Here is a 24,791-nt window from a genome sequence, read left to right on the forward strand (position 1 = left end):
TGTGAAGCATCTCTTAAGACAATCTGTGCTATAATGAATTGTATTGAGTGGCTTGCAGCTCACTATAAAATACAAATTATTTTGCTTTTCTTGGTCTAAATGCTATTAAATAGCAACTTATTAAAGCAAACTTCAGGGAACGTGAGAGACCATTTTAAATGAAGAATAATTGCCAAGATAGAAGCGTGCAGAAGCAAGAGAGCAAGTCAATGTAACATTGGGCTGAGCATCATTTCTAAGCTTATTTTTCTTGTCAAACATTGTTATTTTCAGGAAGATTAATAAGCCTTTTTGTATTGTTTATCTTCAGTATGTGGCAGACTTTTTGAAAATAAAAAGCCTTTTTTAGAAACCATAACATGCCTTGAGTTTGAAGAATTGAGAAATATTAGATGCATTACCCTGGGCCCTTTCTTGAGGGCTGTTGGAAGCCGAGGTTAAAACCTGCCTGGTTAATGTGCAAACAAATACATTAGCTTGTGTTTTGGCAGGGATTCACATCGAGGTTGGGACCACAGAATGTGGGCATTTTGCTCATCCAGACAGGCCTGAGGGCCCTTGGTAAACTGAAGGGTGTAATCATTATTATAAAATGAGGAAACTGCAGTGCAGAAGCTCAGTTCACTTGCGTGGGGTTGTGTGGAGAGGTGTTTAAAAGGTGGGAGCAGCTGGTGTTGTGTGCACCATGACACGTGTTAGTGTTTTAACTAAAGGCACATATTGAAATCGGAGGAAACTAGGCCTGAGTGTTTCAACGTGAAGTACTTTCTCCTGGAGATTGCAAAAGGCAGCAAAATATGTAACTTCTGTATCCTCTACTGAAGAGGACACCATTTCAGAAATATGTTTTTAACTAGTGTAACTTGAATCTTCTAATTATAAAATAAGACCATGTTAATTATTTGACTTATTCCTTTGGTACCCATTTTTTCCTTGTTTCTTATAATTTCACAGTGAAAACTGGGGAAGTCTGTTATACTTCTGTTCATATTTAGTTTCACTTAGCATTTTCTCTTTTGGCTTTATCCATATCTACAGATGCATGTGACTGTAAAATATGTCATCCTTAAAATAAATTGCACAGTTCCATCTGGACTATTGTCTGGGCACTAAATGTTGGTTGAAAGAAAGAAATTCAATTAAATATCTTTCAAAATATTTGAATATTCTGCCTCTTCTTCCACCTTTCCCATGGAACAATTTTTAATTAGTAGGAATTTGTTCCGTAGTGGGTGTGTGGGATCTTCTGAAGGTAGGGAAATTCTCTATTCTGTATATTAGTTATTATAGTACTGTCGGGGCCAGTGGTGCAAGGAACTCAACTTGAAGTTTTAATGCAACCAGTTCACTCTGCTTTAGTGATGCCTGGAGCTCATCTGACAAAGATTAATTCAAAGTGAAATACAAATGCTCAGGGGGTTGAAAACCTTATTAGTTGGAATATACTCAAAGCATTCAACAACTTCAGTTGAAGCCAAAGCCTGATAAAGCCAAAAAAGGCGGGTTTTTTTTTGTTTTGTTTGTGTTTTTTGTTTGTGGTGGTTTTTTTTTCTTTTTAAAGAAGCTTGTTTACTTGCGAAAAGTTGGGAAAAAAGACTTATACGTAGTTTCACATACTAACTTAGGAAAAGTGCCATTCAGAATGGACTGTCATTAGGAGAGACTACTTGGTACACGTTTTCTTGTTCTTCAAAGTATACGGCCACATGAAATTTCTAGTCAAATTAGCAGTTAGCAAGCTATGTTGAAATTACTGAAGTCTGAATGCAGCCGTGTTTATTCACATAAGCCTTTCAACAAAAATCTTAGCTTTGAAGAATTGTATTTTGAAGAAGCAAAACAAATTGCACCCTATTATTTCAGAAAGATATCTGTTGTTTGCTAGATAACATGCAGTCAGTCCAGGAAAGTCCTTTTTAAATATGTGGTTAGAGGTTTTCTTCGGCTATTTCTGTGAAAATTCATACCTATGAAAAATATCCTCTGGGAATAGAAGGGTAGCACAAGTTAAAAATGCAGAGGGATGAAATGGCTTTGTAGCATCAAAAAGTTTCTACTACAGTGCACAGGCTGCTAATGTTCCTGACTGCTGGGCCTGTGTGTGGGACAGCAGAGAACTGAATTGTACTCTTAATGGCAGATACTCTCAGGGTCTTTACTTCTGGGTTTTTGGGTTGTTTGGAGCTTTTTGGTTGCTTGCACTTTTTCCTGATTTCACAACCTTAGTAGTGCTTAATTACAGGTAGAAAGTGATGTTGGTAGGTAGGTTAGAGGCAAAATAATATAAACTTTTTAAAAATCGTCCTGCATATTTTTCAGGAGAGACTCCTGCGCTGTGTTATGAGTTGGACCATGAAGACCCTGATGGTTTAGTAGGCCTCTAAGCACACTGCGTCATAATGTAACTACTTCTGGCCTCATTTGGTGCTGGGGAGGTTGTAGCTGGGCCTGGGTGTACACAGAGCCGTTTTCAGCAAGTCACTGTTGCTTTCACCTTTTCATGCGACTTCATTTACTTCTGGGTCTTTCACTTGGTGGGTGATTTTCACATGCTGCACCATGTCTCTGCCCTGGGAAGATGTCAGCAGTCCCGTGGTGCTCCCTTGACAGAAAGGCTTTCTGCCCTTCTGACCAGACTTTCCCTCTCCTGCTGTTAGTGGCTATCCTACCTGATAGCCACTTGCCCTCCCAGATACAGTTATATTTCACCGATGGTGGTGTAAGGACGTGTGTTTGTGTGCATATGTGTCTGATCTGTATAAGATTCTTGCTCCTGTGCTGTGTGAGAGGATAAAGCTTTTGGGCTCCTTCCACTCTAATGTTACCTGCTTGGGATGGCAATCTTTTGGTGGTCTTCCCCTTCTTAAAAAATCTCTCACACACCCCCCCACACCACACTATCTGTCCACATGGTATTGCTGTAAAATATGAAAAGTCCAGGGAAGGGATAATATTAAAAAGGAATGCAAATAAGTATAATAGATAAGTGAGAGAAGAGAGCTTTTCCCCTGTTTTTTCCCCTCTTATAAATATGCATGATGAAATAAGCGTCTTGAGCTGTCAGATGTGCAGACAACGCAGGTAACTTGTGGCCACCACAGCTAGGGCTTCATCATGGAGTTAAGAGGAGTGAAGAAGAGAGAGCTCTCAGTCACCTCACTAGTTCAGTTATTTTAGCTTTGCAGATCTGCAGAAACTGAAATACAGTGTTTGCATATGAAATACACCATGTGAAGAAGTGCTGCAGAGCCCCAGAAACTGCCCTCCCTGTTGTTGACTTCTGTCCTAGTCCCAAGCTTTGGGCATGGGAGTCTTCAAGCCATCTGACAGCTTCAGTTCCCCCCCAGACCGGTTTGTGTCGGCTTAATTTCAGTCAGTGGTAAATCATCTTCCACGATATGAGGATGATGCTCAAGTCACTGAGTATTTGCCTTACTGCCTTGACTTACGGCCCTTTCTTGCTGCTCTGATTTTTTTTTTTAAAAGCCTACCGCATTGAACAGTTTTAAAATTGTGTTAAAAAACATGTCTCTGTCTATGCTACATGAGATGAATCAAAATATAGTTATGGGTTCATAAAATCCAGCTGATACTGCTGCTGCTATAGCTAGGTATAATGAAAATAGTATGGTACCCTGTTTTTGTAACTGTACTTTTTGTTTAATGATAAATTTTATTCTGTGTGCTATAGCTTTACAAAACCCGCAGCAGTGGGCTTGCGGCAGAGAGGCAGAGCCAGAGAGGATGTTCCCTGGCACCTGGGGAGGACTCTGCCCTGGAAATTCCCCAGAGCTCCTCCCTCGGAGCAACTGGCCGCACAGTGAGCTTCCTCTGCCACAAGGGGTTTTCTGAGGGGAAACTCCAAATTTCGTGTCAAATGTCATAACCTAACCTGAGCTTTGAGAGTAGGATTGTCTCATTTTCAGCTAGTCCCACGGCTGGGTGTGTGTTTTGAGGAGCCCATCATCTTGGCTCTTTCAAAGAAGTTGGCTGCAGGCTTTTGTCAGAGGCTAAGGCAAGTCACAGGTGAAAGAAGAGGTCTGCCTTTTCCTTTGTGATCTGACTGATTAGGAGGCTCAGCTTTCTTTTTGTAGACGGATAGGTGTTTTCCTCTCCATTTTGTCTGCCGAGGATTAATTTCATACCTTTGTTCTCTGCCTGGGATTAAAGGATAGACTCCTTGGGCAAGTGGCTTTGTTTCTTTTTTTTCTCACTTGTGGGGGGCAACTCTAGAAGCAAGTGTGTACTGAAAGCCTGGCATGCCATACAATGTCTGTGTTTCAGCACATGAAGTGAATTTGCTTTCTGCAAAGGTGCAAACAATTTGTTGGGCAACAGCTGCCAGAGTTTTGGATTGGGGCAGAGGACTTCTTGATCGAGTTGCCTGTGTCTGAGCAAAGTCTTTTGTTCTGTGGCTCACACTGATCCCACCAGGGCTGGTGGGGTCCCCTGTTGAGGGAGCAAAAAGGGCTTCTCTGAAGTCTCCTCCCGCACTGTAGGCACTGGCCTTCCTTGGGAGGAACAGGAGGGGTTGGAAACACAGCAGGGAAAGGAAGGGAGCAAGTCTTCCAGCTTGGAGGACAGAGCCACTGCTAGCAATCCAGAGTATTTTTGAGCAATCTTAGAGACAGTTTTTTGTCCTTCCAAGCAACATTATAGAAGGAAAAAGTCCCAGCAGAAAGCTGAGTACCATCCACTTGAGACCCACGTGTGCACTGTAATGAGGAATCTGGTTTTACCTGCTGAGCATCTGGTTCCCTCTCCTGCCTGAACAGCATCCAGTGGGATGTAGCAGCCTGTAAAGTCCAGGCCACATATGTGCTGATTCCTCTGGGTACGCATACGATGAGATTTATTTCTCTTCAGGGAAAAATGACCAGCTGTCCTAATAATCTATGGTACTGAATTCATTTGTATATAATAAAGAGAAACAGCTAACAACAATATCCAGGGACAGACCCTTTCAGTTAGTGCAGTACAATGGTTGTTATTCTTAGGAGAATAATTGCAGCTGCTGTGGGCAAGCTCTAGTCTTTGTGCGCTCCAGACAGACGTAACAGAAGAATGGGGATCTCTTGACACATCAGAAAATCTGGGGAAAGTGATTGAATGTGATGAACTGCTGCTGCAGATAGCTCTTTGATTATGCCTTTGTTTTCAGTCTGATGCTCCTGTTTCAGGTAACAGCTGGAGCAACAACTGCCTCAACCGCTCTGCGGCAGCAGCTGGTGAAGAGGGGTGGGAAATGACAGTACCACACGAATGGTTGGTTGAAGGAGGCTGCCAGTTTGGCTGTCTGAATAGTGTGTTATAGGACCAGAAGGTTTCTCAATACATGGCGATGAAAATTCAGCTTGGAATCATCATTAAATATACCAGCAGCATCTTCAAGTGACTGTGAACTGGTTGTTTCTGTTGGAGTGATTTTTATCTGGCACTGCCAGCAGGAGCAGGGCAGGGGTCGTGCCCCTGTACTAGGCACTGGTGAGGCCGTACGTTGAATACTGTGTTCAGTTTTGGGTCCCTCAGGACAAGAAGGACCTTGAGGTGCTGGAGCGTGTCCAGAGAAGGGCAACGAAGTTGAAGGGTCTAGAGAACAAGTCTTATGAGGAGCGGCTGAGGAAGCTGGGGGGCTTTAGCCTGGAGAAGAGGAGGCTGAGGGGAGCCCTTATGACTCTACAACTACCTGAAAGGGGCTGTAGTGAGGTGGGGGTTGGTCTCTCCTCCCTGGTAACAAGCAATAGGACAAGAGGAAACTGCTTCAATTTGTACCAGGGGAGGTTTAGGTTGGATATTAGGAAAAATGTCTTCAATGAAAGAGTGGTCAGGCATTGGCACAGGCTGCCCAGAGAGTGGTGGAGTCGCCATCCCTGGAGGTATTTAAAAGACGTGTAGATGTGGCTCTTCATGGTTTAGGAGCCCTGGGGGTGTTGGGTTGACAGTTGGACTTGATGATCCTAGAGGTCTTTTCCAACCTTAATGATTCTGTGATCCAAAAAAAAAAACCATCTACCATACTACGCAGACTGAGGTGCTGCTTCAGTCCTTCTATTGTGGGCATTTAACAAGTTTTTTTCTTTTTTCTTTTTTTTTTTTAATTCTTACAAAAAATTTTGAAGTGTCATCTAATGCCCTGATTTTTCTGCAAGCCTCCCATAATTGGGGCTAGTGTCTGGCAATATTGCAGCAAATAAGGGTCATCTTAGTTTAGAGTTCTTGTGTATTTAAGAGCTGCTGGGCAGGGTGATGAGTTGTTATAGTACACTTCATATAAGTACAACTCTTTGAGAGTCGACAAAGACAAGTGCAGTCACCCAGCAATCCATCAGTCAATGGGAAACCTTATTGCTAAGCTGAGGTTTTACGAAGACACTGGGAAAGTGTACTTCTAGTTCTCCTTGATAAATTCTGGGTGGGGTGCACATGCACTGAAGCAATCCTTGACATAAAGCAACATTGAAGAAATACTACTCTGCAAATGATAGCTAGAAGAAGAGCAAATTGCTGGAGCAAAATCAGCTCCCTGGTGGTTCAAAGCTAGGTGCATCATTTTGGGTTCTCATTTGTACTCCTTGGAGAACTCTGTAGATTGAAATGTGCAGAAGGTCCAATGCTCCTGTACCTTAAAGTATATCTCTTGATAATTTTTGTCTCGGATCAGATTAATTTTTGAGTTTGGAAGGTTTCCAAGGTGACGCTTTGCATTTTACTTCTAATTCAGGTGACTAGTCCTTGCAACTGCCACAAATCTCATTTTCAGTATGAATTAAACACAACTTCTCTCTCCTCCTCTTTAGTGTCAAAGTCCATGCCTCAAGAGCACTGACAGGTTTAGACAGAGAAATTGAATTTTCACCGCATCAATTCAGCAGAAATTTTGTTGTTTTTATCATTGTTTAACCAGCTCTGTCATCTTACAATTTTCTGTGGGCTGCATTGTCTAAGGAAAAACCAGGGTTTGTTTGGAAAACCCTGATTTATGTTTAAAGGATAATTTTGCTTCCCAACACAGAGACATGCTACTGTGAAAATCTCATTGTGTAAAGTCCCGTGGATCATTGCACAAAGATGAAAAGGAACTTCTGTGCTTGACTGAAAAATGGCTTTCCTGGTGTGGTAATACCCAGAACTGTAGCGCAGCCAGGCTTATGAACAGATCACATAAAATGAAAATCTTGTTATCCAGTCTCTCCCTTGATTAGGTAGAATCAAACTTTGTGGTGAAGCGTTTAAAAAGAAAACAGGAAGTGCTGTTTTACCTTAGCGCATTTTATTGCAAGCTAGCTCTGAATATTCTTAATTGAACAGAAGCGTAGGACTGGCAACACCCTTGCAGGTCATGTCCCTGTAAAAAAACCTGCACGTGGTATCTGTAATAATGAATCTGTTGATTTTACTCAAGAAAACTTCGGGTACAAGTGTGTTTTATTATTTTTTCTTTTAGTCCTAGTTGTACATGCCTAGCTTAAAGCTGCCTGTTCCTAAGTACAGTTTTGTTCAAAAGCTTTTTTCTGATTTGTCTTCAAAGCTTTCTGAGATGCACACATCAAGGGAACTGTGAAAGTACAAGAAAGTAATTATTTGGTTTGATTTTGTATTGTGGATTTCTTCTTAAAGGCCCAGTGAAGTCCCCAGACTTAAGATTTTTGGTGGACTTTTGCCTTGATTAAGACTGTAGCAGACGTTTACAGCAAATGTTCCCCGAGTGGCACTTCTGATTTCTTTTGCAAAGGACCGGACAAAGGCTTTTTTGGAAGGTCAGCTTCTGTTTGCTGTTAAAAGCAAGATTACAAGTGTAGGGCTTGGTTTATATATTTTTTCATCATCTGAGAGAGGACAGCTTCTTGTGACTTCAGAATCAGAGAAGGAATCATGTTAAAAGACTTATAGTTGGAAAAGTCATGCTTTCTGCAAGATGTGACCATTCGAATGAGGTTATCCTTCGCAGGCAGTCTCATTCCTCTGGGCCAAATTCAGACATACTGTAAACTGTTTAAATTTGCTGATAGTCAAGAAAGTACCCTTTAATAATAATTTTATCTAGGAGGGAATACCTATTCACATGAATTGAGGATTCAGCCCATCGTGTTCAGCCATTGTGTGGAGTCCCTTCCCTGGAGACATTCACACCCCGCCTGGACGTGGTCCTGTGCCCCCTGCTCTGGGTGTGCCTGCTCCAGCAGGGGTGGGACAGGATGATCTCCAGAGGGCCCTTCCAACCCCTGTCAGTCTGGGATTTTGTGTTTTCTCATATGCAAACAACCTGAGTGTAGGCTTCTAGGCCGTTGCTCTTGAATTAGAAATTCAAATATGGGTAATTTTAAATTGTTCTGACTTGTGCTTGGTTTTAAAGAAATGAAAGTGCTTTCTGCATAAGCACTGTATTGTGGTGTGGCAGTAGGAGGTGAAATACCAGTATCTAGAATAATCTTTTAGATGACAGTAATAGAAGAAAGAGTATTGGCTGTTAAAGGGCATCCTTTTGTCTTTCAGTCTCTCCAGGCAGAGATCAGAGATGGCTGCTTAGTTTCTGTATGAAAATAAGAATTTCCAGTACACTATTTACTAATTTATTTCTTCTACACTGGTACCGTGTGTGGTGTGTTCTATTGTGCAGTTATGGAAACTGCAGTCTGACTACATTTTTTTGGTCACTGCATCATATTTTGTTATTAATACAGGAACTGTTTCTGTTTAAGCAGTATGTATATTTATACATCTTGAATGTAGAGACCAGTATGACTTGCCTTTTGCCCATTTTCATTCTTTGAATTTTTTCTGAAGAAGCAAAACGTAAATGCACAATAGCCTGGTATGCAAAGGGAAGTATACTAGCAAAGTGGAAGGAAAGACATTCAGAAACATGCCTTCCTTTAGTAGAAAGCCATTCTTCCCAGTATTGTGCTAGTCAGCCTTCCTCTGAACAAAGCCACTTCCATAGGATCTGTAATTCCCTGTGTGTAAATCATAACTTCTCAGAGTATTCTTTAAAAGGCTTGTTAAACATTATCCTTTTTATCATGACATTTAGTGTCCTCTGTGGTCATGTGGGAAGCTGTGATAGAGTGAGGAATGTATGAACCAGACCACTCGTATTCCCAGTCTTCCTTCTGTCCCCTATTGTGTTGAATTGGCTTGCTTTATTTTGCCAGCACACCATTCCTGATTATGAACATCATTGTCTCAGCAGGTTCCAACTGTGTTATTACAATTCAACATACTCAGTAGCTATTTTCCTTTAAGGTCACTAAAATGAGATACTTAAAAGGCACTGGCTTGCTTGAGGTATTCTGATCTTAAAATTTTTCCTGTAGCCTATTATTACGTGCCAAGTCAGCTTCAGCTCCTGAATATGCAGCATTCCCACATCTTCCTGCAGCTCTCCAGCTGAAGCCTGTGTTTTGCCAAAGTATTACTTCATTCATCATCCAGAAAGGGTAATTCCTCAGCTCCTGCTTTCCTGTTCTGATCTAGAGTGTACACAATGAGACTCTAGGATGTAGCAGTCTACATTCTTATTCTTCTCTCCTCATTATGGATCCCACTGTGTGTGAATCCATTGCAAGCCATTTAAATGATGGGCCTACATGGCTATCTGTGCGAATGAAGAAATTACACGTGATGTATAGATTGCTGTCAGTTCTGCAAGTGTTAAAGCCCCGTCTTTTCCTGCGTTTAGTCGGTTAAATTTGCGTTAATTGAATTCCTGTCTTATTCCAGTCCTTCCATCAGCTGGGTCAAGAACTTTGCTTTCTCTGTGATGGAGTTAGCTTATATTGAATTTGAGAAGTAACTTCTAAATGGTCCTTATAATAGATTGCAGAGACGGTGAGGACAAGCAGTCAAAATCTTGATTAGCTGTTCTGCCAGGGAAGAATAGCAATGAGTCAAAACTATGGACGTCTTCCCAGGCAAGTATTTAGTGCTATTCCAAGGAGCTTTTTTTAAAACCACTTTGCCTGGTAATAAGTGAGTAATATAGTAATAAGTAAAGCAACTTTTAAGCAGACAGAATAGCCCTCTTAAAATGAAATATGATGCTCCAGGGTGGTGATAAAAGAAAATATTATTTCTGGTTCAGGTCACATGTAACAGATCATGGCTGTTAAAGCCCTTTGTCGGTAGAGTGAATCTGTATTGGCTGCCTGGTTTCTCTTGCGGGTCATTAGTTTGTCAGTTAATTGGAAAGCTTGTGAGGGGCTTCTCTGGGATAGTGTTTTGTGGTAGAAGAGAACAACCCAGGAATAAAATTAGTTAAAAGCTGTTCATAGTTAGTAACTATGGCTGGTTCGTACAGTTTTGATTGCTGCATGTGAATTGTATGATGGACTAATCTCTAAAAAGGACGAAGGATTCCTATGGTATTGCTCTGAAGGCTAACAAGGGCTTGAAACAGGATACTACTGTGAAATTCATACCATAAATAATACAAATACACTTGTAAGAGTCGGCATGATGCTGCGACTGTAGCAAAAGAATTCTTTAGATTCAAGCCTGTGGTTAATGTGGCTATCTCTAGCTTGAGTCAGTGATGATTTACTAATGATATTCTTTATTGATCTGTGTCAGATTAATATAAAATTATCTTAAATTCCGCAAAATGGTCTTATAACTGTAGTTCTGCTGTCATTGAAATGTCAGTGTGCAATTCATTATTTATTTTTCAGTGACTTGAGGGATGATCGTAAAAAAATAAATCTGGGTATAAAGAGAGTATTTTTCCCCACTTGGGACCTGGGCCTGAAAGTCCACTTGGGCTTGTGCATCCTTCTTAGCAGTACGAGCTCTGCAACTGGGTCTTAGTTTGTAATGTTGCTTTGGTTGTATAGTTTAGAAAGAAATTAAAAATTGATCTTTCTTCCTGTTAGCTGTGTGAGTTGTGCAGAGGAGTGAAAAGTTGTATGAACCTGTGGGGGGGGGACCTTTCTGTGAAGAAAGTAAACAGGTAGGAGGAAAAGCACATGGAAGAGGCTTATTAAATAGAGGTGCCATTTTTATACTGTTGTTCTTCTGGCTATAACTGCACTTTACATTTTATTATGGCTCTGGTCTTTAGAGTTGAATTTTATAAGGCAGTTTCAGAACAATTGGGTCAGTCACCCATTATTCATTCAATTACACACTGCAGCCTTGCTGTTCCCTGTTGACATCTGTACACAAAGCCTAGCTCTTTTTTACATAACATGACCAGCTCAGATGCTGATTGTGGGAGATGCTGAAAGTCACTGGGAGCTCCAGAGCCTGAGAAAAGAAATGGCTAGATATTTTGTTCCCTCTGGCATGCCCAGAGGCAGGCAGGAAGCTGATAATGGCATCATTACACATGTAATATTTTGTGTTTTGCCCATATACTGCTGTAGAAAAGGGAGAAATTGGAGACTGCGATGTGGGAAATGTTGTTAAACCTCTTTTATGTAGCTAGCCAGCTGTATTTTTGTTTGTTGCCTTACACAGGCATTGACTTACGCTGTCATGAGCCGTTTGTGAGGGGACTGCCTCATCTGGAGCTGGAGGGAGCTGCCTCATCTCTGCTGTGGTGGTAATGAGGTGATCGGCCTTGCTGGCCGGTAGATTGAAAAGCAGCGTGCTCCAACGAAGCAGGCCGTTAGGGAAAGCAATGCAAATAGCTGCCTCATCAATACGATTAAATGATACATTGACAGCTGAATTCTGCATCTGAGGCCGTTTCATGCCTCTGTGCAGCTGGGCGAGATGGTCCAGCCAGCCTTTCTGTAGGTGGTCAGTAACGGAGTCCAAGTCCAGCTTCGTGTGCTTTGGGGTTCAGATGTAAATAAATGCTGACTCTTGAAACGGGACACAGTAAGCACTGTGCTTGGAAAATACAAAGGGGCAAGTTCTCAAAAGAAAACTCAAGTGCATAGAGGTAGGCAGCAGGGACCGTGTGCGTGTCAAAACGGGCCTCGGTCTTAACGTGCTTTCTGAATAACAGTGAATGGTTTCTTCCACCTGTAAAATGAAATAAATGCTGCGTTACCTTGTGAGACTATCGTTGAAATAAATCCAGTGACGTTTCTGAAACGTTTGGATACTTCAGTGCTGAACGGTAAAGAAAAGCTCAGAAATAAATTAGTAGTTCTTTAGTTGGGAAGAGCATCGGTGAAAGGTTGTGAAAGGAGTACAATTTTTACAACACAGCTAAAAGGAAGCATTGAAATGATGCTGGTGGGGAGTGCTGACTGTCACGTACACTGAATTGAAGCTATTTTCTTATGGAAAAGAAAATATCTTGTGAAAAAGTAATGGAATGCTGTATGAAAGTGTACGCCTCCAAAGTAGGGGGGAGAGAAGTATTAAAGTTGCAAAAATAATCCCTATACTAACTCCTAATGATTGATTAGACCTGAGTTTTTGAACTTTATGTTAAAAATGCAACTTGTGAATTTATTTACAAGTACCAAAGGCACAGGTTTTTGTTAGGTTGGGTAATATCAAAGTAGTAAACCTACATGTTTTTATATGTAGAATAAAAACTTGAATTTGTGCATATAAGCATGGACAATGCCTCAAATTTACCCACTGTTGAATCGGTTTGGTACAGATACTTTGTAGGTTTTTATTTAACTAAACAAACTTGAGTAGTGCTAGTTCATATAAAATTACTGTGAGAACAAGTGACTGTAGTCGAACCTTTCCTGGCAGAGTTGGAAACTGGGTTATAGGAGGATAGTTAACTGCAGATCCTGTGTGTTAGGTGTTTGGATGGTAGCCTAGCAAAGCACCAGCCCTGGACACTGCTGGGAAGGTCTAAGATATGGTTACACAAATAATCGTAATTATGTTTCAGATGGTAAGTAAAATGTATATGAACTCATTAATTAAGAGCTGTAAAGCTAGTGTATGAACAGTTTTGCAAACAAACAGGATTAAGTGGGTAGAAATTGGGTGGAAGAAATGTCGGTTAGTCACTAGCAACACTGAAACCAAATACACTGATTTTATCTTGGTATTGGCTCTTTTGTGTTAGCATGAGTCACCTTAAAGCCTACATGCTTCCATATGAAAATGTGTCTTGTGTAGCAGACCGTGATGAGCACAGAAGGTCAACCTTATTTTATTTTATTTTAATCCCTTCTAGCCTTCAGGAAAAAGAACAATCGTTCAGCATGGCCATTAAAGAAACTACTGCCAAAGTAAGTATATGTCAGTTTTCAGTTCTTCAGAATATTTAGAGAGGTGGATGATAGCTTGCATTTTAATAAATTGTCTGCATTTTAGAAAGTTGGTTTTGTGGTGTTTTCTGCTAAACAGATTTTGCATGTAAATATTTTTAAACATACACTTAAAAAAAACACCACAAACCCAACTTATATTTGGACAGGCCACAGAGATTATGTTTAAGGAAGCAGATGGAGTAATCTATTGTTTCTTGGCTTATGCCTACTAGTGATCAGTCTTCTGACTGGTCTCCATTTAGGAACAGACTCCTTAGCTTTATGAAATGAAAGAGAATTCTGGTCACAGCTGAATGTTTTCACTCTTAATACAGAGCCTCTTACTTTAGTAGCTAACTGGTTTTGTTGGTGTGAAGGAAGACCATAAATGAAGTGCCTCTTTTCCCTGCCCTTTCACTAACAACAAATGAGCAATCTAATTCTCATCCCCCTTCAAAAATAAAGTGGTGTGTCATATTTGGCATACGTTTTGTTTCTAACCAGAGATGTTAGCACTTTCCTTTAATTTTATTTCTCATGGCCTCCTTCCAATAAAGAGATCACTAAAGTTTTCTTTTTATTTCAGAATGGCTCAGTGAGCCACAAAGCATCTTTGCTCCAGGAGTGCTCTAGAAAAAAGGTCCATTTTTTTTTTCAACTGATTGATACAGGTCTATATGGAACAGGGAATGGAAAATATTTGAGTTTTGATCAGTAATTAATTTATACTCTGAAATAAGTTTATTTTTCATGTTATTTCTCTAGTAGTACTCACCAAAGTTAGTGAAAACTTTATCCTTTTTGATCTGTTCTTCCTAATCATCTTGACCTACACTTTTAGCATGTACTGTTATAAAATAAGTTTAAAGACTGCATCTTAAACCTCTCCCTCTTCTCCTACTTTATTTTGGGCTCATTTGCCTCTATTCCTTGCTTATGCACACATCTTTGGAAAAATTAGTGTAGACCATTATATTTTAAAAGACTAGGAATAAAGTATCAAAAGATTGCAGCTGACCTACAGCTCATCTACTAAAATGCATGAAACATTCAGCACCTCAGAGCCATGTATTGTTTCAAACTGTCTGCAAGCTAAAACATAAGTTACAGATTTTGCCTTCTCCCCTGAAAATGTGTGCCTCTTGGAGTTTTATTTTATAACCATAGTATCTAGAGACTTTTTCAATAAAAGCTGAAATATTGGGTAACAATTAAGAAGCCTGCGAATTTCACAGCCTGTTTGTTTCGTTAAATAGTCAATAAATAAAATATTATTTTAATTTTATTTCATTCCTATGTTGATGGCTTTTTATGTATTAGAGAAAATAAATAGGAAGCAAGTAATAAGACTCCTATTTATTCATTTATTTAGATAATCTCATCCTGTTATTTGCTTCTCAAACTGAATAGAGCTGGTCTTTTAAACCTTGTCATTGTGTGAGGAAAACACTCTTTGTCAAAGGTCTTTTCTTTCCCCCTGTGCCATTAGTATTTATATGGCCTTTTCCGTCTCATCTGTGGTGTTTTCAGCTGAGGCTGCAAAAGCTAAGATTTGCCTGTTAATGATGGGAACAATCTCCCTTACCCACCTTCTTCCTTCAGAAATCAATATGTGCTTTTGCTAATGGCAAGCCTGTGCTGTATGGGGGGTCCAGGTGGACTGCCCTTTTCTTCAGGCAGCGTAAAGAGATTTTTCCAAGGTACTGTTGTAAAGGAATGTGAAGGCTGCTCAGAACTTACTTTTTCTCTTGAGGTGGTTGGAGGAAGAGTAAATTTCAGTGCTTTAGTCTGTGTCCTTGTCCCTCTTTCTGCTGCTTTAGATTAACATCATAAGCAGGAAGGATGGAAGAGGATGACAATGGGCAAATTTGCTTTTGATATTTTGCTGCTTTTCATCTTGATTCCACATACCTTTGCTAACCAGCATGCTACTGGTTTGAGAGACTGCTTTTTTGAGTAGCGTTTGTATCTGAACACAGATTCGTAAGGTGTATTCCTAAACAAGAGCCTTTTCTCTTTTTGAAAGTCTGCAAAAAAACCCCCACAAACCACTGAAGAGGATTTAAAAATAGCTACAGTAGTATTTGGGGCTGTAAAGAACTTCCCTGTAACTGAAAGGGAGTTTTTTTTAGTCTTGATGCTCGGTGCTCCGTGGGCTGCAGCAGAGCTGGTCAGTAAGCACAGGGAAGAGGCATTGCTGGGATGACAGGCGCTTGCGGTCAGGCTGGGTAGGGGAGGGTGGCGCGTTTCTTGGGAGTAAAGAAGGATGCTGGCTTTGTGAATGTTCATTATCTTGTTAGCTAAGAAATAACCTTTCCTTAGTGGCTCAATAAGCTACTGTAATGAATAATGGTAGCTGTTACTCTGGTAAAATGATCAGAAAAAAATAAAAGAATTGGTGCTTGTAGAGTAGAACTGATGTAACACAGAAGCAGTGCTAGTAGTTTAGAGGTCGTTATATTGTTTTGCCTCTCCCAGCCACTCATTTAGTTTTGTCAAACTATGCTGTATGATAGCTCTGAAGATTAATGTTGTTCATTTATCTACAGAATACACGTGACGTAGAGACAAGCAGAGGCTTGGTAATGTACTTATCTCATGTTCCAGAAGAGTCATCTGAGTTAGAGGAACTGCCTTTCAGCCCCTGGTCCCTGCATTTGGTCTGTTAATAAGGAGTGCCAGCAAGCTTCGTTCTGACAGTAGTGCTTACAAAGTGGACAGTGTTCACTAGAAACTGATTAAACCTCCCAGCTTATTTTACATAATTGCCAAACAGCTGTCTAGTGGTAATGACTTTAAGTTACTACCAGCATGGGATGTATTCATGCAGTTTTCTTGGAGATGAAAGATTCCCCATCTAATTCCAATTCATTGAGCCATTCAGTACCCCTAAAGAGAGAGTGCTGCTTAGAAAGAAGTCATTAAAAACTTTCAGATTTATTTTGGAGATGAGACAGAAATGGCCTTTGGGTTCTTTGGGCACATTTAGTCACCTCTGACAGGTCTGGGTTTTTTAAAACATTTTAGCTGAATTAGTAGGCAAGTCACTTAGGGCATACTGAAACAAAGTGAACTATCTGGGAATTGAAAAATTATAGTAGGTGCAGAAGTGATGACATATATGTGTTTTTCAAATTAATAGGAAGGCTCTGAAGTCTTTAGATAGTAACAGTTACTGCTTGGAGGATAGTTCAGTTGACTAAAGAAAAAAATATGACCCATTTATGGTTAATAGATGCTCTGAGCTAAAGCAAGAGGGTATTATCCATTTAAAAGGATTTACAGTTAGTGTCATATCTAAATTATTATACTTCATTTGTACAAACAGATAAGCCATTAGAGCTGTAAGGCTTTTGCTGCTAAAAAGTTAAGTGATAGCTGTGCTTCTGTGGTTAAGCATGGTATATTCACTTGCTTTGGTTTTGTTTTGTTTTTTGGAGGGGTGTGTGTGTTAGTCAAGGAGGGCAGGGAAACTTTCCTCTGGAGATTTCATTTCACATCTCATCTCTTCACAACTGGCCTGTGCCTCTCTTGGCTATTGCTTTACCCTTGGTTCTGATGAATGCAATGTTTTGTCTAGTGTCAGCTAGAATTTTAAGCAAGTGTGTGATGTCTGCCTTCAGAAACAGGGTTTTGCCTTGGCTTGATGGGGGATTTTTCTGTCCATTTTGCTTTCTTTCACAAATGATGCAATATGGAGTAAGAACCAGTATTTTTGAATATGTGGGAGTTGTATGAATTGTGTATGCTGTGCAAGGTCCTTCTGAGGTGGTAATGTACACTTAAATGTCAAGTACAGAAACGGTTGAACTTCCTTTCTTTTTCTCTCCTGTCTGTCTTCATGTTTTTAATACCAGTCCTGATTCACTGCAGAAGGAACTTCTCATTAAAAAGATAATAAAGAGTGAGAGGGAAAGTCAGAAACCTGAATCCCAGGCAGCTGTGTCTCCCAGTTGTGAAACAAAGTACAGTATTGACCTGGTGTAGCCTTATTTATTGCTTGTGCAGAGAGATTAATGACAGCTGCTTTGCCTTTTTTCAGTTAAGATGTGCGGCACAGTGTATTTAGTATAAAAGTTGCTGTACGTTCTGTGTTATGGCATCTTAAACTCCAGATATCGACTTATTTATGCTCCACTCCAGGCATCACTGTTAATGCTGAAAATGTAGAGTTCATAAGATGGCCTTCTTTCTACGTGTAGCCTCCATATGTAGTAGTGAAACATGTCCTCTCTCCTGCAGGTAACTCATGCTAATACTGTTCCCTATTTTTACAACAGAATGTGGAGCAAAGCCTGGAAATTTTGATTCATGTTGGGTATTTCTGTAACGAAATCACTTTTTATTAAACTTCTTTACCTTGCTGTAGGGTGTTATGTCATGTTTGTAAACCAAGAGCGTTTGAAGCCCCATTTAATTTGCCTTATACTTTTACATGAATGAATTGTATATCATGGCTGTCTGCCTCAATCTAGGTTTGCACGAGTCAGAAACTCTGCAGTACTTTGAGGAGGAAAGTGAATGATATTGAGACTCAACTACCAGCTCTACTTGAAGCCAAAATGCTGGCTGTTTCAGGTAAGTTTTAAGTGATGGGAAGGACTAACATTGAGTGGTGTGGTAGAGCAGTTGTTGACCTCTTCATTACTGAGGAGAAGTTGTTGATGTGCACTTGTGTAGATCCCTTGATGTCATGGCAAGTCTGGCAGATCCAGGCTGCATCATGCCCAGTGTAAGGTAGTTCAGATCCCTCTCCACCGTTGGGAACTACTGGCGAAGCGGATGCTGTGTAGTAGGCAGTAAACGTGCAAAGAACGTGATATTTTTCCACAGATGAAATTGATCAATAATTATCAGTAGCTGTTCCCGGACTTTACAAGTTATGTGCCTAGAGCTCTCTAGCGAAGAGCATAAATTTAAAACGAAGGTATAATAATTACAAGCGTGGCTTTAAGTGACACTTTAAAATGGAATACAATAATTGGCAGCTTCTGCTGTTCAGATCATTAAACAACTAATGTTGGCATCAAAAGAGCAATTTGGTCCTTGGAGCACTCGTGCATGTTATTTACAACCAATAAAACATCGAAATGTGATTACAGAGTCTGATACATAACAGCTTTACATGCCACTTACTTGGGATTACTGCACTGTTCACTAAGGAAAAAAGGCAAAGCATGTTTTTTTCTTCAGTTTGAAGAGGTGTGTTTTCTAATCCAGCAAATTGTCCGCAGATGTGTAGGGAGGTGTCTCTGCTGCACACCTGCCTCGGAGAGGAAGCCGAATAGGAGGAAACGTAGACTTGGGTACAAGGAATTTTCCAGTGTTACACCAAGTAAGGAAAGGCTAGAGGGTTTTTAATACATCTCAAGGCAACGTGCTGTAGCTATCTGTTAGCGATTCACCTTCTCAATTAGGTACAAGACTCTAGTACTGGCACACACAAATTATTTAAAAAGGAAACCTTGTGCAGTGCCACATGGTTTGTTTGCCAGAAGTGGATAACATCAGGCTTGAGCAAAATCCTAAAGGCAATTAAGAACCAGATCTTGTGTTGGTGCTGAGCATGCTCCATTTCCTTCCTTCTCATAACTTAACAAAATGGAACCCTCCCTATTTAGCTGTCCACCTGCAAGACGTAAGCTGAGCAATCACCTTCTCTGCTCATGGGGTCTTTGAATGTAGGTAATGTTCTTGCTTTCAGAAACAGGGTCAAAGTTTTCCTCACCCATTTTATGACTTCCGTGAAAAGAAAATAGCCCATAAACTGGATGTGCAGCTGCTTCATGCTGCCAGTAGGAAGCAGTTAGCCAGAAAAGATGTACCTCAGCCTGACACTTTGAGAGAGTAAATGACAACTTGAGGACTATTTCCAAAATATAACACTATTTTATGCTTGTTAGCTCTTAAAAGAGGTTGCTTGTTTCAGGAATGGATTTAAAAGACAGTTTAATGCTGATGTTTCTATAAACTGTTTTCACAGTACTACAACAATGGTTGCCTTTCTACGCTTTTTAAGAATCGTAAAATCATTTAGGTAGGAAAAGATCTTTAAGATCAAGTCCAACAGTTAACCTAGTACTGCGAAGTCCACCACTAAACCATTGCCGTAAGCACCACAACTATATGTCTTCTAAATACCCCCAGGGATGGAGACTAAACCACTTCCCTGGGCAGCCTGTGCCAATGCTTGACCACTCTTTCAGTGAAGACATTTTTCCTAGTATCCAACCTAAACCTCCCCTGGTGCAACTTCAGGCCATTTCCTCTTGTTCTATTCCTTGTTACTTGGGAGAACTGACCCCCACCTCGCTCCAGCCCCTCTCAGGCAGCTGCAGAGAACGACAAGGTCTCCCCTCAGCCTCCTCTTCTCCAGGCTAAACCCCCCCAGCTCCCTCAGCCACCCCCCAGCACACTTGTGCTCCAGACCCTGCCCCAGCCCCGCTGCCCTTCTCTGGACACTCTCCAGCCCCTCAAGGGCCTTCTTGTCCCGAGGGGCCCAAACCTGAGCCCAGCATTCGAGGTGGGGCCTCCCCAGTGCCGAGCACAGGGGCCCCATCCCTGCCCGGCTCCTGCTGGCCACACCAGTGCTGACACAAGCCCGGGGGCTGGTGGCCTCCTTGGCCACCTGGGCACTGCTGGCTCATGCCCAGCCGGCTGTCAGCCCCCACCCCCAGGGCCTTCTCTGCCGGGCACTTTCCAGCCCCTCTGCCCCAGGCCTGGAGCGTTGCCTGGGGTTGGTGTGACCCAAGGGCAGGACCTGGCACTTAGCCATGTTGAACCTCATACAGTTGGCCTTGGCCCATCGATCCAGCCTGTCCAGGTCCCTCTGCAGAGCCTTCCTGCCCTCAAGCAGATCAACACTCCTGCCCAACTTGGTGTCACCTGCAAACTTACTGAGGGTGCACTCGATCCCCTTGTCCAGATCATTGATAAAGATGTTAAAGAAGAACCAGCCCCAGCACTGAGCCCTGGGGAAACACCACTTCTGACTGGCCACCAACTGGATTTAACTCCATTCACCACAGCTCTCTGGCCCCGACCATCCAGCCAGTTTTTACCCAGCAAAGAGAACTCTTTTCAAGCCATGAGCAGCCAGTTTTTCCAGGAGGATGCTGTAGGAAATGGTGTCAAAGGCTTTACTAAAGTCTAGGTAGACAATATCCACAGCCTTTCCCTCACCCACGAAGCATAGTCATAGAAGGAGATCAGGACCTGCCTTTCCTAAACCCATGCTAGGTGGGCCTGATCACTTGGTTATCCTGTGTGAGCCATGTGATGGTACTCAGGGTGATCTGCTCCATAACCTTCCCCCAGGCACCAAGGTCAGGCTGACAGGCCCGTAGTTCCCCAGATCCTCCTTCTGGCCCTTCTCGTAGATGGGCATCACATTTGCTAACCTCCAGTCAACTGGGACCTCCCCAGTTAGCTGGAGTGCTGATAAATGACTTGCGTGTGTCTAAGTGGTGTAGCAGGTCACTACCATTTCCTTTTGGGGACCTCATTCTGATCCCTGTCTTCTAGCTCAGGGGCTGGGTACCCGGACAACAACTGGCCTTACAATTAAAGACTGAAGCAAAGAAGGCATTAAGTACCTCAGCCTTTTCCTGATCCTTTGACTGTTTCCCACTGCATCTAAGAAAGGATGGAGATTCTGCTTAGCCCTCCTTTTGTTGCTAATGTATTTACAGAAACTTTTTTTTTAAATTGTGTTTTACAGCAGTAGCCAGGTTAAGTTCTACTTGGGCTTTGGCCCTTCTAATTTTCTCCCTGCATAACCTCATGACATCTTTGTAGTCCTCCTGAGTTGCCTGCCCCTTCTTCCAAAGGTCATAAACTCTCCTTCCCCCATCTCCCTGAGTTCCAGCCAAACCTCTCTGTTCAACCAGTCTGGTGGTCTTCCCTGCCATCTTGTGTTTCAGCACATGGGGGCAGCGTGCTCCTGTGACTTTTAAGATTTCCATCATGAAGACTGTCCAGCCTTCTTGGACTCCTTTGGCCTTCAGGGCTGCCTCCTAAGGGACTCTGTCAACCAGTCTCCTAAACAAGCCAAAGTCTGCCTTCCAGAAGTCCAAGGTAGCAGTTCTTCTGACCCTGCTCCTTCTCCAAGAATCAAAAACTCTATAATTTCATGATCGGTATGCCCAAGACAGCCTCCAACTGTCCTTCTCTGTTCACAAACAACACATCCAGTGAGGCACCTTCCCTGGTTGGCTCACTCACCAGCTGTGTCAGGAAGTTATCTTCCACATGCTTCGCTAACCTAGACTGTTTCCTCTCCACTGTATTGTATTTTCAGCAGACGTGGTAGATTGAAGTACCCCATGAGAACAAGGGCTAGTAACTGTGAGGCTTCTTCCATCTGCCTCTTCATCCTGGTTGGGTGGTCTATAACAGACTCCCACCATGATATCTGCCTTGTTGGCCTTCCCCCCGATTCTTACCCATAAACAGTCAACCCTCACATCTTCACCATTAAGCTCTAGGCAATCCAAACAGTGCCTAACATACAGGGCTACCCCATTCGCCTCTCCTGCCTTGCCCATCCCTTCTGAGGAGTTTACAGCCATCCATTGCAGCACTCCAGTTGTACGAGTCATCCCACCATGTTTCCATGGTGGCAACTATATCATAGTTTTCCTGCTGTACAATGGCTTCCAGCTCCTCCTCTTTGTTGCCCATGCTGCAGGCATTGGTGTAGGTGCACTACGGTTGGGCTACTCTTCCCACCGCCTTTTTTGTGGGAGAAGCCCTAACTCCTATGTGACTACTCTTGGGCGTTTCTGTGGTTTCTAACACATCAATAACCATTGTATCTTTGCTGCTGCACAGATCTTGATCCCCTGCCTCCACTGAGATGGCAGACCAAAGGACCTCGCTGGCACACCATCCCTTGAACGTTGGCATGCTGCCCACAGGCTTATCTCTAGCAAATCTGGTTTTATCCCTTTCCCCCTTCAAATCTAGTTTAAAGCTCTTTTCAATGAGCACTGCTAACTCCTATGCAAAGATCCTTTTCCCCCTTTGAGACAGGTGTACCCCGTCTGTCGCCAGCAGGCCTGGTGACACATAGACCAACCCATGATCAAAAAACCCACAATTCTGCTGGTGATACCAGGCTCGGAGCCAGGTGTTGATCTGCTGGCTCTTCCTTTCTTCCTTTGTCATTCCCTGCAACTGGAAGGATAGAGGAGAGCACTACGTGTGCTCCTGATCCTTTAACCAGTCAAGAAATATTAGTGATATTTTTTTAATACTGATAAGAAGCAATCTTTTTATTCTTACTCTGAAGAACTCTTACTTCAGGGAATTTTAATGACTGTGAGCGGTACAATCCTAAGTTGTTCCTAAGGCAAAATTCTGGAGGGAACTGATTGAAAATCCAGGACAACAAGTAGTTTGGTGACAGTGGATACTGTAATTTCTTTACCTAATTGTAAGAAATGGATACATTCAGTTGATACTATGGCACCTGTTTAGATTAAATGCAGAGTAACATGCAGAGGTTACAGGGGAAGCATAGGAGTCAAAAATACTAACTCTTTAGTATTTATTTAGTATTTAGACCTGAAATTAAAAAACAAAAAACCAAACAACAACAACAACAAAAAAAACACAAAACCTGAAAAAAAGGGAAATATTTTCATCTTAGACCATGAAGTGATGAAATCAGAGAAGCCAGGATGCAGAATGAATTGTAGCTAGCAGAGAAGCAAGTCAGGATTTGGTAAATGCAGAAAAGAAAAGAGGAAGGAGGAGATAAAATAGCTTTTGGGGTGTTTTTGTTTTTACTTAACAAGGCAAAAACAGTGAGCGCTGGATAATGTAGAGAAGGCGGAAGTATTTGGCTTCTGTGTATTCCTTTGTTAGGCATAAATGAATGATACCTCTTAAATAAGGCATAGTAAATAAGTAGGTGTTGACCTTTTAAATGCTGGTTAAGATTTAAGCAAGACACTGTATGTACATAACCCCTGAACTGTCAGGCTGTTACTCAACAGCATGGGTATATTAAATTATTAGAAGGTGGAAGAATCTTCATTTGGGAAATACACAATTACCTAAGGACAGCCACGGAATAGCATGAAATTCAGAGGGAATTGTAGTGTATGTAAAAATATGCAGTAAGAATAAAGTTAGGTGGTCATAGAGGTATTCATTTAGTCTGGAAGTTTCGTTTCAGGCAGGGATAAACGCCTGTTATTTCTGCCTTTTTTTTTTTTTACCATAGCAGTTAAATCATTCATTCAAACAATTTCCTCAAACAACAGTACAAATGGATGCTGAGAATCACTGTTCTTCTCTAAACAGATGTTGCATCATTTTTGTTTAATGTAGCATTTGCCTTGAGGAAGCAGTCAGGGTTAAGTGACTTTGGAACAGCATCAAAGCAAAAAGGTAACTGAATGCGGTTGCACACATCTGGATTAATGTATCGCAAAAGTTAAGTTAGATGAGCTTAAGAATATAGTTATTAAGTGATACATCAGTTTTCAGAACTTGTGATGACTTAATGATGTGATGATTTGGAGAGCGTGATATATACCTGAGCCATTAATGGCTACCTTGATAGCTTCAGACAACATTTATCTTCTATGTGAAGTGTACTTTCTGTTCCAAACACAACGATTTATGGTATTGGTGTATTTGCACCAGAAAATGTAAGAATATAGCGAATCCTGTTTTGGGAGGAAAATGCCACAATAAACACAATGTAAGTGTAACAATTCGATTAGTCCTGTCAATACCAATGTCTTGGATTTGAAGGCTGTATAATAAATGATACTGTAAATACATAAGAGATGATACTACATCTGTAAATGTCTCTCCTCCCTATTATTTCTTCCTTGGAAAAAGTGTAAAATTAAATTTGGAGGAGAGAGAAAGAAAGTTTGGGAATATTTGGATTACTGAAGGTCGTAGAATAAATACGGTAGATTTAATTAAATCTTAGTGAGGTTTCACATGGAAACAAACAAAAAACATAGCCCGTACTTAAATGTTCAAGAGGTATTTCTGTTAACAGTTACAATTCAGATCCTTTAAATCAACAATGCCCATACTTCTGATAAATAACTTGTACCTAGTACTCCTGAGATGGTAGTCCGGAACTTTTCTCCAAACATGATTACTAGAATCTTACTCTATGTTCATGGTTTTTAAGTCAGTAGCTTTAGCTAATTATAGCTAACAAGTGTTCCTGATTGCATGAGGTGTTACTGTTGACATGTACGTTTGTAAATACATATCGATGAAATCATGTGGTTTAGTATCTAGTTGATTTTTTTTATTATTATTAAAACAAAACACCTTAAGGTCAGTGCTTAGAAACCTGCATGTGACTGTTACAACAGTTGTTTCTTACAGTAGCTCTTGACACGCTTCTAAAAATGTTGCCATCAGTTATGGGAAGAACGCGGCAGTACATGATACTCTGTTCTTTGTTAGCATCGTGTGTCTACTCGGGGGAATAAATTGCAGATGGAATAATCCTAAACCAATAAGAAAACTCAAATAGGACGATACATTTGCACTTGCTTATGTAACTGTAGAAATATTATTAAAATTTATTTTCCTACTTTAGGCCGTTTTGCAGGAGAACAAATAATGTGTGAGAAA

The 24,791-nt window shown here is 41.2% G+C and overlaps 1 protein-coding gene across 5 annotated transcripts in view; it reads left to right on the forward strand.

Annotated features, from left to right (window-relative positions):
• The window catches only part of DISC1 (DISC1 scaffold protein), a 214,112-nt gene that overhangs the window by 72,738 nt on the left and 116,583 nt on the right, over positions 1-24,791 (forward strand). For all 5 annotated transcript variants that reach the window (XR_010371946.1, XM_064445697.1, XM_064445698.1 and 2 more), the window contains exons 8-9: positions 13,097-13,151; positions 17,648-17,750. Coding sequence is in view for 4 of the 5 variants with exons in the window: in XM_064445697.1 (XP_064301767.1) it covers positions 13,097-13,151; positions 17,648-17,750 (158 nt within the window). In the remaining variant the exon portion in view is untranslated. The remainder of the gene's footprint in view (positions 1-13,096; positions 13,152-17,647; positions 17,751-24,791) is intronic.

This window comes from Phalacrocorax carbo, chromosome 3, assembly GCF_963921805.1.
Source record: "Phalacrocorax carbo chromosome 3, bPhaCar2.1, whole genome shotgun sequence".
In the NCBI taxonomy this organism is placed as follows: Eukaryota; Metazoa; Chordata; class Aves; order Suliformes; family Phalacrocoracidae; genus Phalacrocorax; species Phalacrocorax carbo.